We start from the raw sequence: 13,387 nt of genomic DNA on the forward strand, positions 1-13,387 counted from the left end.
CTATTACCAACATAAAAAATTAAACTTAGGTTGCATCACTGGTCGGTGCTATTTCCAAGTAAATAAGTAAGTCTTGAGTCTATGTTCATTGGCCTAGATTTAGATCCATCCATAGTTTATATATCATTGAAATGGTTGAGTACAATGAGTTGTACTGTAAAAAAAAAACAAACTACCTACCTAGATTCCGAATAGAATAATAAATCCCACTCCCGCAATTTTAGATACTATACTGGCCTGAAAATTAACAACGAGAGCTAAGTACCTACCTACTTTTAATGCAACTTGCATTAAAAGTAGATAACGTATTGATTAGGTATATAATTTATACACTCTTGGGTATTCTTGTATAATCTGTGTCTCATTTCTTCTGTCAAGTATGTTGAGTTGTCAGTGTTGTCAGTTACAGTAGTAGTGCTACCCACATACCGAAACCGAACTATCGATAGTAACCTCTAATCCATATCTGTGATAGTAACAGTTACTATCACAGATATGGATCTATTATTATTTATTCGAAAATCAGCTATGTACTTTAAGAAAAAAACATAGTATACGTACATTAGTTAGTACTAACTAAATACAAAATTATATGTAATTTTCTGACATTCATCCAAGAAGTTATGTATGATTTGGGACAGGTAAAAAAGATTTCTTGAGAGCCTACTTAATATAGAATATTATATAAGTTTTGAATATTTTTATGAGATGCGAGGCGCTTTGTGACACTTATTTTTTCACAAAGCGCATACTTCATTATAGTATTCAGTATTTAAAAAATATATAAATTGTGAAAAAAAATGTCGCCGATTTTATTAGTCAGGATGATTTTATCAAAATTTATTTTTAAAAGTAATTTAAGGTGAATTACATTATTAACGTGTAGAATATTCATATTTTAGTTGAATCCTTAAAAATAATCCCTAAAAGTCACTTTTTTTCATCTCATAACTTTTGGACGGGCAACTTTGAGCTCGCGCTTGAGAAGTAGGATTATTGTAAATTAAGCCATAGAACAAGGCTCAAGTAGTTTGAAAGAAAGATCTGTTGACACTTAGTCGAAATCAACTACTTTCTATTACCAATATTTTTTTCAGCCAAACTATGAGTTTAAGAGAAAAACGTTTAATGACGTTTAGTCATCGGAATAACAATCTATCAATAGGTTTTTAAAAAAATAGAAATTGTGAATAAAAAAACGCTATGTTCAAAAAACCCATTTCTGATCCAAAGTGGAGTGCCGCGCGACAATAGGGATGTTTCGGTAAAAAAGCAAGAGTTTTGATTAGTCCGTCAGTTAGCTTATCAAAAACTACTCAACACAATATTTTTCACTTTTTAAAACTAATGAAAATGTAAAGAGATAAAGCGTGCCAAAGTTTTAAATAAAAGGCTCGTGACGTCAGTGCAGCACTTTGTGACGTCTCGCGCGGAATTTCAACGCACTAACTTTATAACTTTGTAATTATTTGTTTGATTGACACTTTTTTTAGGAAACTAGCCTATTGTTTGCGACATTCGACCGAGAGAGTACCTACCTCTTTTATGCTCTTTGGTACCTACTATCGATATTTCTTATGGACTTGGTGGACAAGGAAGGACATCACTTTCTGTCAGTTCGTCGTTTGGTGGATTTCTCTATGCCTCAAACTTGCTTGCTGTCTTCTTGATTCTGTTCAATTCTGTTTTTAGATAAATCGTTGATGAAGACCTCTCAACTCAGAAATAAAAATAATCAATATCACTGTACATTATTATCGTTACTTTAGAAGCGGACATTCGATTAAATACTAAACAATGTGGAGTGATTCTTTACTCATAGTATTTATTTCTATTTGCACCGCTTTTTTGGGTGAAGGTTAGTGCAGCTCTGCTCTTAATACAGATCATACTATTCCTACTATTGTAAATATTAGTCATGGGGCTGAAACGCTTTAATTCATGATTACTCTCGTCGTCGTCGCTTTGGACCAAATAAACATTATAGCCATAGTGGAGAAGAAGAAGAAGAACATTTTTCTTTCTTTTTTTCGTGCTAATAAATACCTTTGTAATTTTCTTACAGGTTTGACCTGGATATTAGTTTACAGAACAGAAAAATATCAAAAGCTTAAAGTAGAAGTGGAACGCCAGAGTAAAAAATGTAAGTTAATTTCTAGTCTTAATACAATTGCTCTGCCAGTTTAGCTGTTCTATCATTGTTCTTAAGTTTTACGTAAACATAAGCATTTAGACTAGAGAAAGCAGGTTGATAGCTAGTCTATTTTTTGCATTACCAAAAATATTTATTTCAGTGGAAAAACGTAAAGAAGCTCATGGAGATTCCTTAGATAAGCAACACAAAAAGAAAATTGAGCGTGAAGAAGAGAGGCTTAAAAATAACAATAGAGATCTCTCACTAGTGAAAATGAAATCGATGTTTGCAATAGGATTTGCTTTTACTGCACTTCTTAGTATGTTTAACAGCATGTAAGTATTTACTGGTTAATTTTATATTGGTACAAAGCGTTCTGGTTATAATCCCAATACGCCATTTTGTTGATTTTACCCATACATTTTGACATTGATAAAAGTTATCATGGCGTTCATCTTAGGCCTACTGGTAAACCTATTCCTACTGATAGTGATAAATGGAATAAATATCTGCTTAGAACATAGGTACCCAAAAATATATAGCCAATTTATTATTATCATGTTCTGTAAATTTAAAGATATTAGATAATAATTTGAAGAAATTATTTCATAATAATACATACATTTTTACAGATTTGATGGCAGAGTCGTTGCAAAGTTACCGTTTTACCCAATGTCATGGATACAAGGTTTAAGTCACAGGAACTTGCCAGGAGATGATTACACTGATTGTTCATTTATCTTCTTGTACATATTATGTACAATGAGTATCAGGTAGGATCATTAATTTTATTTTAGTATATTTTATAGCTTGTTATTCTGATAATAATTATGTATACCTATATAACTATGTAACAATATTTAGCACTAATGTATGTACCTTTAACATGACTGGGTTTTTTGGCCCAAAATTAATATTTGCATGCTTCGTGTAAGCAAAACATGACTGAACATTTTTCTGTGTAACATCTGTATATACCGTGTTTTAAGCAAATAAATGTATTCTTATTCTTATTCTTCTTATTAACATTTGTCCAGCAGTGGACGTCATTTGGCTGAAAAGAAAGAAAGAAAGAAATATAACATTGTACTTACTTTCATCAAACCCAGTCCTGTAGGTTTTGTGTCATAGAATAACAAACATGCAACCATCCTGACTACCATCTAAATCAAAATGTCCTTTGTGACTACTAACCACTTCTTTTAAATTTCAGGCAAAATATTCAGAAGCTGTTGGGTTTTGCTCCTTCTCGTGCGGCATCCAAGCAAGGAGGCGCATTATTCGCTGCCCCGCCAGCTCAGTTCAAGTAGAATTAAAATTAAACTTCTTGTAAACAATAAATTAATTTATTAAAACTACAAAACTTCTTATTAATTTACAAACAACTCATTTTAGAATCAATAAACATTAAATTCCATTATTGGTTTATTTAAAAGTAGTCTGTCAAAACCAAATCTTGTCAGGTCAATAGTTGTATAATGGCTATCAATAATCAATTCTGCTATCGCTCTGCCTATACCTGGTGCCTGAAAACAACCTGAAAGAAAGAACATCATGAGTTTGGTAATCCTCAATCATTTTGGCAAAGGGATTGAGATTAAAATTATGATGATAAAAATTCGATACATATTTTTATATTTCGAATATTCGAATATTTTTTTCAGTGATATTCGAATAATTTCAAAAAATAAAAAGCACTTAATTTTTTTTTATGCTTCAGGAACTATATTTTAACTATTTAACAATATAGTTTTTAAAACAGTTATAAAATTCTCATCATCATCATCATTTCAGCCATAGGACATCCACTGCTGAACATAGGCCTCCCCCAATGACTTCCACAACGACCGGTTGGCAGGGGCCTGTATCCAGCGCCTTCCCTTTACCTTTATGAGGTCGTCGGTTCACCTTGTGGGTGGACGTTCCACGCTGCGCTTTCTGGTACGTGGCCTCCACTCCAGAACCTTGCTTGCTGCCCCATCGGCCGTACTGTGTGCCCTGTCCATTGCTACTTCAGCTTGCTAATCTGTTGGGCTATGTCAGCGACATTAGTTCGTTTACGGATCTCCTAATTTCTGATTCGATCTCGTATAGAAAGACCGAGCATAGCGCTCCCCATAGCATGCTGTGCAACTTTGGACTTATTTATAGGGCCTATTGTGAGAGGTCACGTTTCCGAGCCGTATATTATCACTGATTGAAGAATTTCGTCTTTAGGCACTGAGGTATTTTGGACGAAAAGTTGTTGTATAGTTTCCCGAACGCTACCCAGCCGAGTTGGATTCGACAATTTACCTTTTTCTCGAAATTTGAGCTACGTAGCTGATTCCTTTGTCCGAGGCAGACATACTTGTCAACAGTCTCGAGAATTGAGTTCCAACCGAAACATGGACGTTGGACATAAGCTTCGTTTTGTCCATGTTCATCCGAAGGCCTACCTGTAGGGAGGCTCGATTAAGGTCTTGGAGCATTATGCCGAGGTCTTCAAGCGATTCTGCCATGACCACAATATCGTCAGCAAACCGAAGGTGAGTGATGTATTCGCCATTGATATTTATGCCGAATCCTTTTCATTCAAGGAGCTTGAATGCGTCTTCCAATGCAGCGGTAAACAGTTTCGGAGATATAACATCTCCCTACCTCACGCCTCGCTGCTCCTATACTCGGACCGACATGGTAGCGTTTCTGTACGGGCAGTTCAGCACGATATACCGATAGTCAATACGGTACCGCTGGAGAGACTGCAGCACTGCTTAAGTCTCAATCGAACAAAGGCCTTCTCATAATCCAAGAAGAGCATCACCACGCTTCTATCCCATGCCTCTGGCGTTGTTCTCTAGAATAAGACGGAATTAAAGAATCTCTGAGCTAGTTTCGGTGTTCCACCCGCGTTCAGATGCTCCGATGTTATTTCGTCATCACCCGGTGCCTTGTTGTTCTTTAGCTGTTTAAGAGCCTTCCTAATCTCGTATAGGCTGATATCCGGGATGTCTTTGGTATAGTGTCGCGTTAGCTCCTAGCTCTTGCATCTGTTGCTGAGCTATTAACAGGTTTGGAGGTAGGTATATAGCTGTCCATAAATCTTTTCGATCTCACCCAGAACCTCGGCTTTTGTTGACGTTACCGTCCGTCGTCTTCAGCATCGTTAGCTGACTTTGCTCAATAGAGTTTTCTCTCAAGTAATTTGGAACCTTGGTATCGCTCTATCGCCTCTATACTATTTGTATCAAAGTTGCGAATATTAAAAATATGATTGAAAAACAAAAACCCAACTGCGTAAAAATAAACAGAAAAGATAGAAACAAGACAACTTATGGTTCACAAATACAGCCGGAAGCATCAATGACTAGTTCCTTTAGTTAGTGATATGTATTTGATGCCTCCCGACTGCATTTGCAAACACTTAAGTTGTCTTCGTCCTATCTTTTCTGTTTGTTTTTGTAATATTCGAATACATGTTAATTTTCTATTATATTCGATGGCAACCTCTACATGATGATTTTTGATGATTTTTGTAAACAAAAATAGTATAGTTTTGGTGATGTACTTTAATTAGCATACCTTGTCTGCCAAATCCAGCAGCTAAATATAAATTATTATGATATGCATGTGGACCTAAAATTCCAGATTCATCAAATGTATTATAGTCTTGCTTTTCAGTAGATATTTTGCACATCTGGAATATAAAAATTAAGAGAATATAAAATGTAAGCATTAAATAGGTAGGTACACTTATTTCAAAATATCAATTAATAACCAGCTGTTTGGTTATCATTAATTCTTCATATTGGAGAAACTGGGTAGAGCGACATTCTGGAAGTACCTAGATGTGGGCAGTGCAGGACGGATCGTTGTGGAAATCCTTGGAAAGTCCAGCAGTCGACATTATTTGGCTTTGAACGAACAAATGAACTGGAGACACTAATCCTGGAACCAATCTAGTGTTTGGCTCTTTGGCCTTTGTGGTGTTGATCACTTTTCTTCTTGGGAACAGCTACACATTTTATGCTTAAAGCTTAAGAAGACTTCAGTAGTACCTATTATAAAAATGTCTAATGTAATTTCTGAATGCAAAGTAAGAAGAGTGACTGGAGGATTCTCAGATCATAGAAGGGAATAGATGTGAAACGGGGGCGTGGCGCGTGTCTCCGCGATATGCCCAGAAACGAACATCGCCCGCGACGCCAGGTTAGTCGCGATTCAGTCGTACTGAGGAAATGTTCTCCGATATTATTGGATAATGCGTCGTAACGTGCAATAACATAAGTAAAACGAAGAACTACAGGAACAATGAAGTCATTTACCACATGTAAGTATTGCAAATCCATTGGTATTTTGCTTATAAATAAAAAAAACTAAACATTTTACGAACGAATTCAGTGCCGTGACATTTACTGCGATATCGAAATTAGTGGTGATAAAAATTCAAACACGTTGTACATTGACGATTTAGTTAGCAACTACTTTATGTCATGCGTAACTACTGCGCAATGTATTTTATTTCTTCCGATATCCACTGACGCGTGAAAATACACAGTACGGCCGCATGTGCCGGTCGTAACATAGTGCAGGGCTCGTGTTCTAATACGGTTTCCTATTATCGATAAATAGAAGTAAATTATTATTTTCTATTTTCTAATTTTGAATGAAAAAATCATGAGTTGCTTGCGATTTTTAAGTTTTTACAAAAACAATAACAATAGTAGAAGGGATTAGTAACTGTCAACTATGTAATTACTATAAGAGCTAGTTGAAAGCCTAATATAGGCATTATTTTTGATAAACATAGGCGGTACGAATTTCGCCATAATTAAAAAGTTAATGCGCGATAGTAGTTAATAATAATTACAGTGATCCTGTTATTATTATTAAAGTAAATAATAATATATTACCAATATTGTAAATACTGGTAAAAATCGCAAGTACCTACTTAACCCATGACTTTTCATACAAACTTTGTCAGTCTATAACTTCTATACTCCATCGACATCGACATTGAGCTTTGGTTGGGGTAAATTAATATAAGGTAACTTCATTTAGTCCCAATAATTGATTCTGAGTTTTTCGTCCATACAAAATGGAACTGACTCCTTTATGCAAAAATCGTTAAAGAACATAATAATAACGTATAATAATAAAAAGGTTTTCATACAAGCATTTTTTAAACCAATTTCGAGCCTTGCCCCCAGGATTTAAAGTATCGATATCTTATCGACTCCATTTTATCTTTCTTCTCTCTAATTGCTTTTTTCAAAGTGTGCGTCACGTCACGCGGCCATTGATTGGCCATAAGGCACGCCTTCTGGCCAATCACAGCACTTTTAAGCCGGTTGCACATGTTGTCGTAGACTCTCAGTCGCTTTGTTTTTACACAGTTGAATGTGTGTGTGGGAGCTGTGGTGGGGGAAATGTGGGGACACTGGTTCTCGTTGTAGTTACGCGCGACTTCATATCTATTCTCTTTCTATGATCTGAGGGAGGATTCCACTTCAGCAAGCTAGGCTGGCTACTACAAAGTGGGATTATCAGGAATCTACTTACATCAATTTTATCACATTCTGTTATGCGGTTTATCAGTGAAGGCTTAACAATATTTGCATAGAATTCTTGTTCTGACAGGGTTTTAGCTTCATCTTTTAGTAATGGAACATGTCCACATAACAAGTTATCTTCAAGTCCATTTCGCCTTATCCATAATCCACTGGTATCCATTACCATAGGTGTATTAAGACCAGTAGTTTTTGCTTTTTCTGCTAGCGAAAATACACTTAATTCCCTGCAAATGTCAAATATTTCAATATAGCAATCTTCCTGACTAATACTGAAAAGGGCTTTTTTGGCACAGGACACATGGCCATTTTAATTTAATTGTGTTGTATGGTTTCTTTTTTTTGTTAATTTATGTATTCATCAAATATTGTGTGCTAAATAAATTATATTCTATTTTTTTCTCGACGTCTGATTTATCAATTCAATTCATAAAAATAAGACAACGAATAAGAGCTCGTTCTCACTCATCGGGTGTCGGGTCCGGATTTTAATAGGTTGTCGGTGCCTCTGTTCATACTTAAATCGGTTATCGGCCCGACTTAAGCTGGTTGGTGCCATTTTCACTCTACGGGAGGCGACTGTACACGATGGACGTCGACGAAGCTCTAGTTGTGATGTATTATTATTTGAGAAGAAGACGAAATACAGCCAAGGATAAAAAATATTGGGTGCACCCAATCCTGAGGGAAAGATTTAGTTTAGGAACATTTCGGAACTTAATAACAGAATTGAGAAGGGACAAAATTAAGCTTTTCGATTATTTTAGAATGTCAATAACTACATTCAACCATCTATTGGCTCAAATATCAGCTTAAAGTACCAAAACACAAGATTTAGAGACTGCATTTGGGGCGGCGGGGAGAGGGTTATCGGCCCCAAACAACAAATGTTTCCGATATGTATGCTCTGCCACTGGAACCTCCGATTAATATACGGATCCGACAACCGACTAGCAGGAACAAGCTGTAAGTGCAATATTAGATATAATTCAAATACTCATTAATATACTTTACCAATTACCTTTTTTCTATAGGTAAAGGTACTGAAAGCAATCCTTCTCCAACACCAATGTCTGCCAATTGAGCAATATGACCTGACTCGTCTCCTGCTGCCAATATGCATGCAGCAAATTTTACCGAATGCTCCTCATTATCTGCTGTTTTGTACTTGACACAGCTTATCCTCCTGAATGACCCAGGAGTAATACCTTCCATTAAAACATCTCTTTGTTTTTCTAATTCAAAACCTGTGACTTCAGCATTCAGATATAATGCACCAAGATCTTGAGATTTTTTCACAAGTCCTTTTAAGAAATTCCAGGCATTAAAAAATCCTTCAGATTCAGTCCCAATACAACCTGGAAATTGTGACATAGTTCATAATTAGCACAATGTATAACATGATGCCATTTGATAATATCAATGATTATGAACCTTAATTCTTCTTGTTGTGTCGACAACAAACCTACACAGCGTCAGCCCAAAACTCCACCACAAGAATGCTACATCATCATCATCATTTCAGCCATAGGACGTCCACTGCTGAACATAGGCCTCCCCCAATGCTTTCCATCTTGATCGATTGAAGTGGCAATGGACAGGGCACATAGTACGCAGAACTGACGGCCGACGTCCACCTACAAGGTGGACCGACGACATCGTAAAGGTAGCAGGGAAGCGCTGGACGCAGGCCGCTACCAATCGATCAACATAGAATGCTACATAAATGGAATCATTTATGAATATCAAAGTTGGTGTGTTCTGGATATCACTGACAAATGCTTACCCAACTTAACGTCATGAGTGTTAATCCATGGAAACCTTTTCTTAATATCTTCAATAGAAAGTAGGTCATTTTTTAATCCACATTCTTTTTGTACCGTGACATTGCTCTCCAACTTCTCTGCATATTTTTCACTGGCCAGAACTAAACTATTGCATGGGTAGAATTCAATATCAACATCATGGCCTAAATTCTCTTTAATATTCCTTAAAAATTCAGCCCCGTATTGTGATAAATTTATATTTTCTGGTAAAGTGAAATGTTGTGTAAGCTGTCCTAAAGATACATTCTTCTGAACATTTTGAAACTGAAAAGTAACAAAATTGATTATGTTATTAAAATATAAATGTATATTCCAAAGGCGAATGATTTTATATATACCATAAGAATATTATAAAATTAACACATAATTTGTCAATTTAATATCATGGGGGATTGTGCCACCTAGCTAGCAATAGATAATTAATACTGTGTATCTGATATCTGATAAATTTAGCTATTATTACAGTTGCCGCGAATAATCGCTATTATTCGGTATTCGGCATTACTCGACATTTTTTAGATATTCGTCGAATACCGAATAGTAGCTAGTATTATTCGGCATTCGGCGAATAGTCGTCTAAAATAAACTTTTCGTGAACAAAAAAACTAATGAGTTAAAAATAATAATATTTTTATTATTTTCCCTAATAAAACAATACACAATATCAATTATTATTTGTAATATGTACGTACCTGTGCCTATCATATTCATGAAAAGTTAGGCTTTTTAATTAAATTTAAAATCCAACAGAGGCAGATTGTGGTGCAAAAAAAAATTTTTTTCTGCACGTTCGGCAGCAAGTCGGTTTGGTTTTTTTTTCCTCGTAAATTAAACCTGCCTCGGAAAATATTCTTTCTGAATAAACAGAGCTTGCTGGTGTGATTAAGTATCGTTTAGCAAGCTTACTTAATATAGGAAATCTATTCTTATTGGTACTCAAAGTCCACCATTCATATGGGTTTATTTTTCTGTTAGCCTTTGCTAATGCGATGTAGTGGGCGATTTCTTCAGCAGTGGCATTCTTGGGGTGCTCTTCAGTAGGTTGCTCAATAGATGATTCTTTAAAACATGACCAAAATTTACTACATATTATGTAGGTATACAGGGTGACTGGAACTGAACCCGCCATAGCTAATAGGCGTATAGAGGAGGTCATTTGCTAATTATTGAACCATGCTTTCTATGGCTAAAGTTTTATAGTTTAGGAGATATGTCAATTTTTATACCTTTTTCAGATTTTTCCGAAATTTGACCTAAAAACTGCTTCAATTTTTTTTCTCGCGTGATTTCAACAGTTTTTTTATTTGATATTTATATCGAATATGTCTTTATTCAAATAAAATAAATTTCTGATCCAGATAATGATTGAATAGCTAGTTACGAGCCGCCAAAGTCTAAAAAAAGTACAAACCACGATAAAAAATTCTACTTCGAATTCGATTTAAACAAAAATTAATGGTGATAATGGATTGCCAATAATCTTAAAAATATCTCCAGTTTCTCTTCTTTCCAATGATATATCACACGTTGTAATAAGATATTGAAATTTATCAAAAATTCAAAGTTTATGGAAGAAAATGGAGTAATAATACAAAAATTATCCATACAAAGTTGATTTTGAATTTTTTTTCTTTATAATGTGATAATTGTTTTTAAATTCATTTTTCAAAAAAACACGAAAATTTATGAAAAGGAGTAAAGCAGAAAATATGAGTTGTTTGAGGAAACTGTATGGATAATTTTCGTAAATTACTCCATTTTCTTCCATAAACTTTGAATTTTTAATAAATTTCAATATCTAATTACTACGTGTGATATATCATTGGAAAGAAGAGAAGGTAGAGATATTTTTAAGATCATTGGCAATCCATTATCACCATTAGTTTTTTCTTAAATCGAAATCGAATTAGAATTTTTTATCGTGGTTTGTACTTTTGTTGAACTTTGGGGGCTCGTAACTAGTTATTGAATCTTTATCTAGATCTGAAATTTATTTTATTTGACTAAAGGTTTATTCGATATTAGTATCAAATAAAAAAATCGGTTAAAATCATGCGAGAAAAAAAAATTAAGCAGTTTTTAGGTCAAATTTCGGGAAAATCTGAAAAAAGTATAAAAATTGTCATATCTCCTAAACTATAAAACTTTAGTCATAGAAAGTAAGGTTCAATAATTAGCAAATGACCTCCTCTATACGCGTATTAGCTATGGCGGGTTCAGTTCCAGTCACCCTGTATATAACATGAAACAGATTTCTTTAACTTTATTGTTTTCTTTTATCACAACCTTAGAAGAAATTAGAAATAATTTTAATGTTTTTATGTCGAATAGTAATGTCGAGTTATTCGACTATTCGCCAAAGTGAATGGCGATTAATCGGTATTCGACTATTCGCTATAACCACTATTCGCGGCAACTCTAGCTATTATAGGATTTCTTGTAAAATGAATTGTAGTACAGATAGATACACAATATTATCCAATGCTAGTTATGCAGATTTGTACTGTCTAATAAAATAACTATGATAATAAAATTATTGTGTACAGTAGAATCTCGATTATCCGGACTTCGATTATCCGGATATCCGATTATCCGGACTCATTCTTCACAGTTTCTAATTACCGATTTGGGTCTGGACCCATAAAAACGGAAGGCGCCGCCTCCGTAACACGGTATGGACTTCGTCTTAGTTCATTGTTAAATGAAATGGATTCATCCAATGGTTTATTAGTAAGGGGGTTAGACTCTAAATGATGTATTGAAAACTCTTTCTATCGTAAAAAGTTCATTATTGTTTGATTTTACTTTGAAATCGATTATCCGGATTTTCGATTATCCGAAACACCCCTGGTTTTAATTGATCCGGATAATCGGGATTCTACTGTATTAATAAATTGTTTGTAGCTTATAAATAAAATTTTGGTATCTTTTTAATTAATTTTAGGTTTTATTTCTATAAATCTTAGTTCTTAAAATGTGTGTATACTCACAGTTACATCTTTTTCAAGTACTAGTACTGAAAGCCCTTCTCTTGTTTTAGTTTTAAGCCAATAAGCTATAGAGGATCCAATAAATCCACCACCTATTATAACAACATCTACATGTTTTGGGTACATGCTAGGTTTACTTCTTCCCAAAAAAACTGAAACATCGCTTTTGAGGACATCCCAACTTTTTACAAATGGATTTCTGTCCTCGTTTGCAAAGCAACGGAAACGTATTTCTGGTTTAATACTTTTAAAAGTTTTTGTAAACTGTCGAGTTAAAAACATTTTCAAAAGCTTTGACACGTTTTTTTGTTATACCCCTCTTGTTGTAGATAACAGTTTTCCATCCAAATTGCCAAATGGGTATTAGTGGAGTATGAGTATTGTTTGGTATTAGGTAGTTCTCACCTAAATTTGTGACTTTGTAGGCTAAAAACAATTAAAATGTGTAGTTCTCGTTTTCACCGAGATGAGATTTGATGATGAATTTAATTTTAGTTATAGATATTATAAGTAAAGATAAATATAATCATCAATTGAATGCAGTTCGAGGGACTTTTTTCAGTTTGAGTCACTAAATATTATTTTCTCCATTTATTATTTTTTAGCGTAAAACCAGAACAAACTCACAGAAAAACTCGGCCAAATTGTGACAGTGACAGTTTGGTTGACATTTCTGGCACAGAGCACGTAAATTTCTGGAGTGACATTTTGTTTTTTTTTTGTCCTGAAATTTTTTCAATGATGTAATAACAGCTCTTTTTCCGGATCAGTGCCCCGATTTTACGCTAATTTTTAACGTCTCCAATACAGACGCGCTTCTTCGATTTCTTCGATTCTGCGATACGGATTGGTCAAAACAGCTGACGTCATTAGCGCAATCGGGGCACA

At 34.7% G+C, this 13,387-nt stretch overlaps 2 protein-coding genes across 2 annotated transcripts; one reads left to right on the forward strand and one right to left on the reverse strand.

Moving 5' to 3' along the window:
• Positions 1-1,614: 1,614 nt before the first annotated feature.
• On the forward strand, positions 1,615-3,497 carry LOC135087897 (calcium load-activated calcium channel). The gene is made up of 5 exons (XM_063982741.1): positions 1,615-1,858; positions 2,066-2,143; positions 2,295-2,469; positions 2,767-2,907; positions 3,348-3,497. Exons 1-5 carry the CDS (start codon positions 1,798-1,800, stop codon positions 3,442-3,444), a joined length of 552 nt encoding a protein of 183 aa, XP_063838811.1. The 5' UTR covers positions 1,615-1,797; the 3' UTR covers positions 3,445-3,497.
• On the reverse strand, positions 3,459-13,167 carry LOC135087896 (FAD-dependent oxidoreductase domain-containing protein 1). Its single transcript, XM_063982740.1, has 6 exons — positions 12,500-13,167; positions 9,470-9,773; positions 8,705-9,041; positions 7,676-7,910; positions 5,696-5,810; positions 3,459-3,671 (listed from the first exon to the last, which is right to left on the reverse strand). Exons 1-6 carry the CDS (start codon positions 12,779-12,781, stop codon positions 3,532-3,534), a joined length of 1,413 nt encoding a protein of 470 aa, XP_063838810.1. The 5' UTR covers positions 12,782-13,167; the 3' UTR covers positions 3,459-3,531.
• Positions 13,168-13,387: the final 220 nt, after the last annotated feature.

The sequence above is a fragment of the Ostrinia nubilalis genome, chromosome 3, assembly GCF_963855985.1.
Source record: "Ostrinia nubilalis chromosome 3, ilOstNubi1.1, whole genome shotgun sequence".
Classification (NCBI taxonomy): domain Eukaryota; kingdom Metazoa; phylum Arthropoda; class Insecta; order Lepidoptera; family Crambidae; genus Ostrinia; species Ostrinia nubilalis.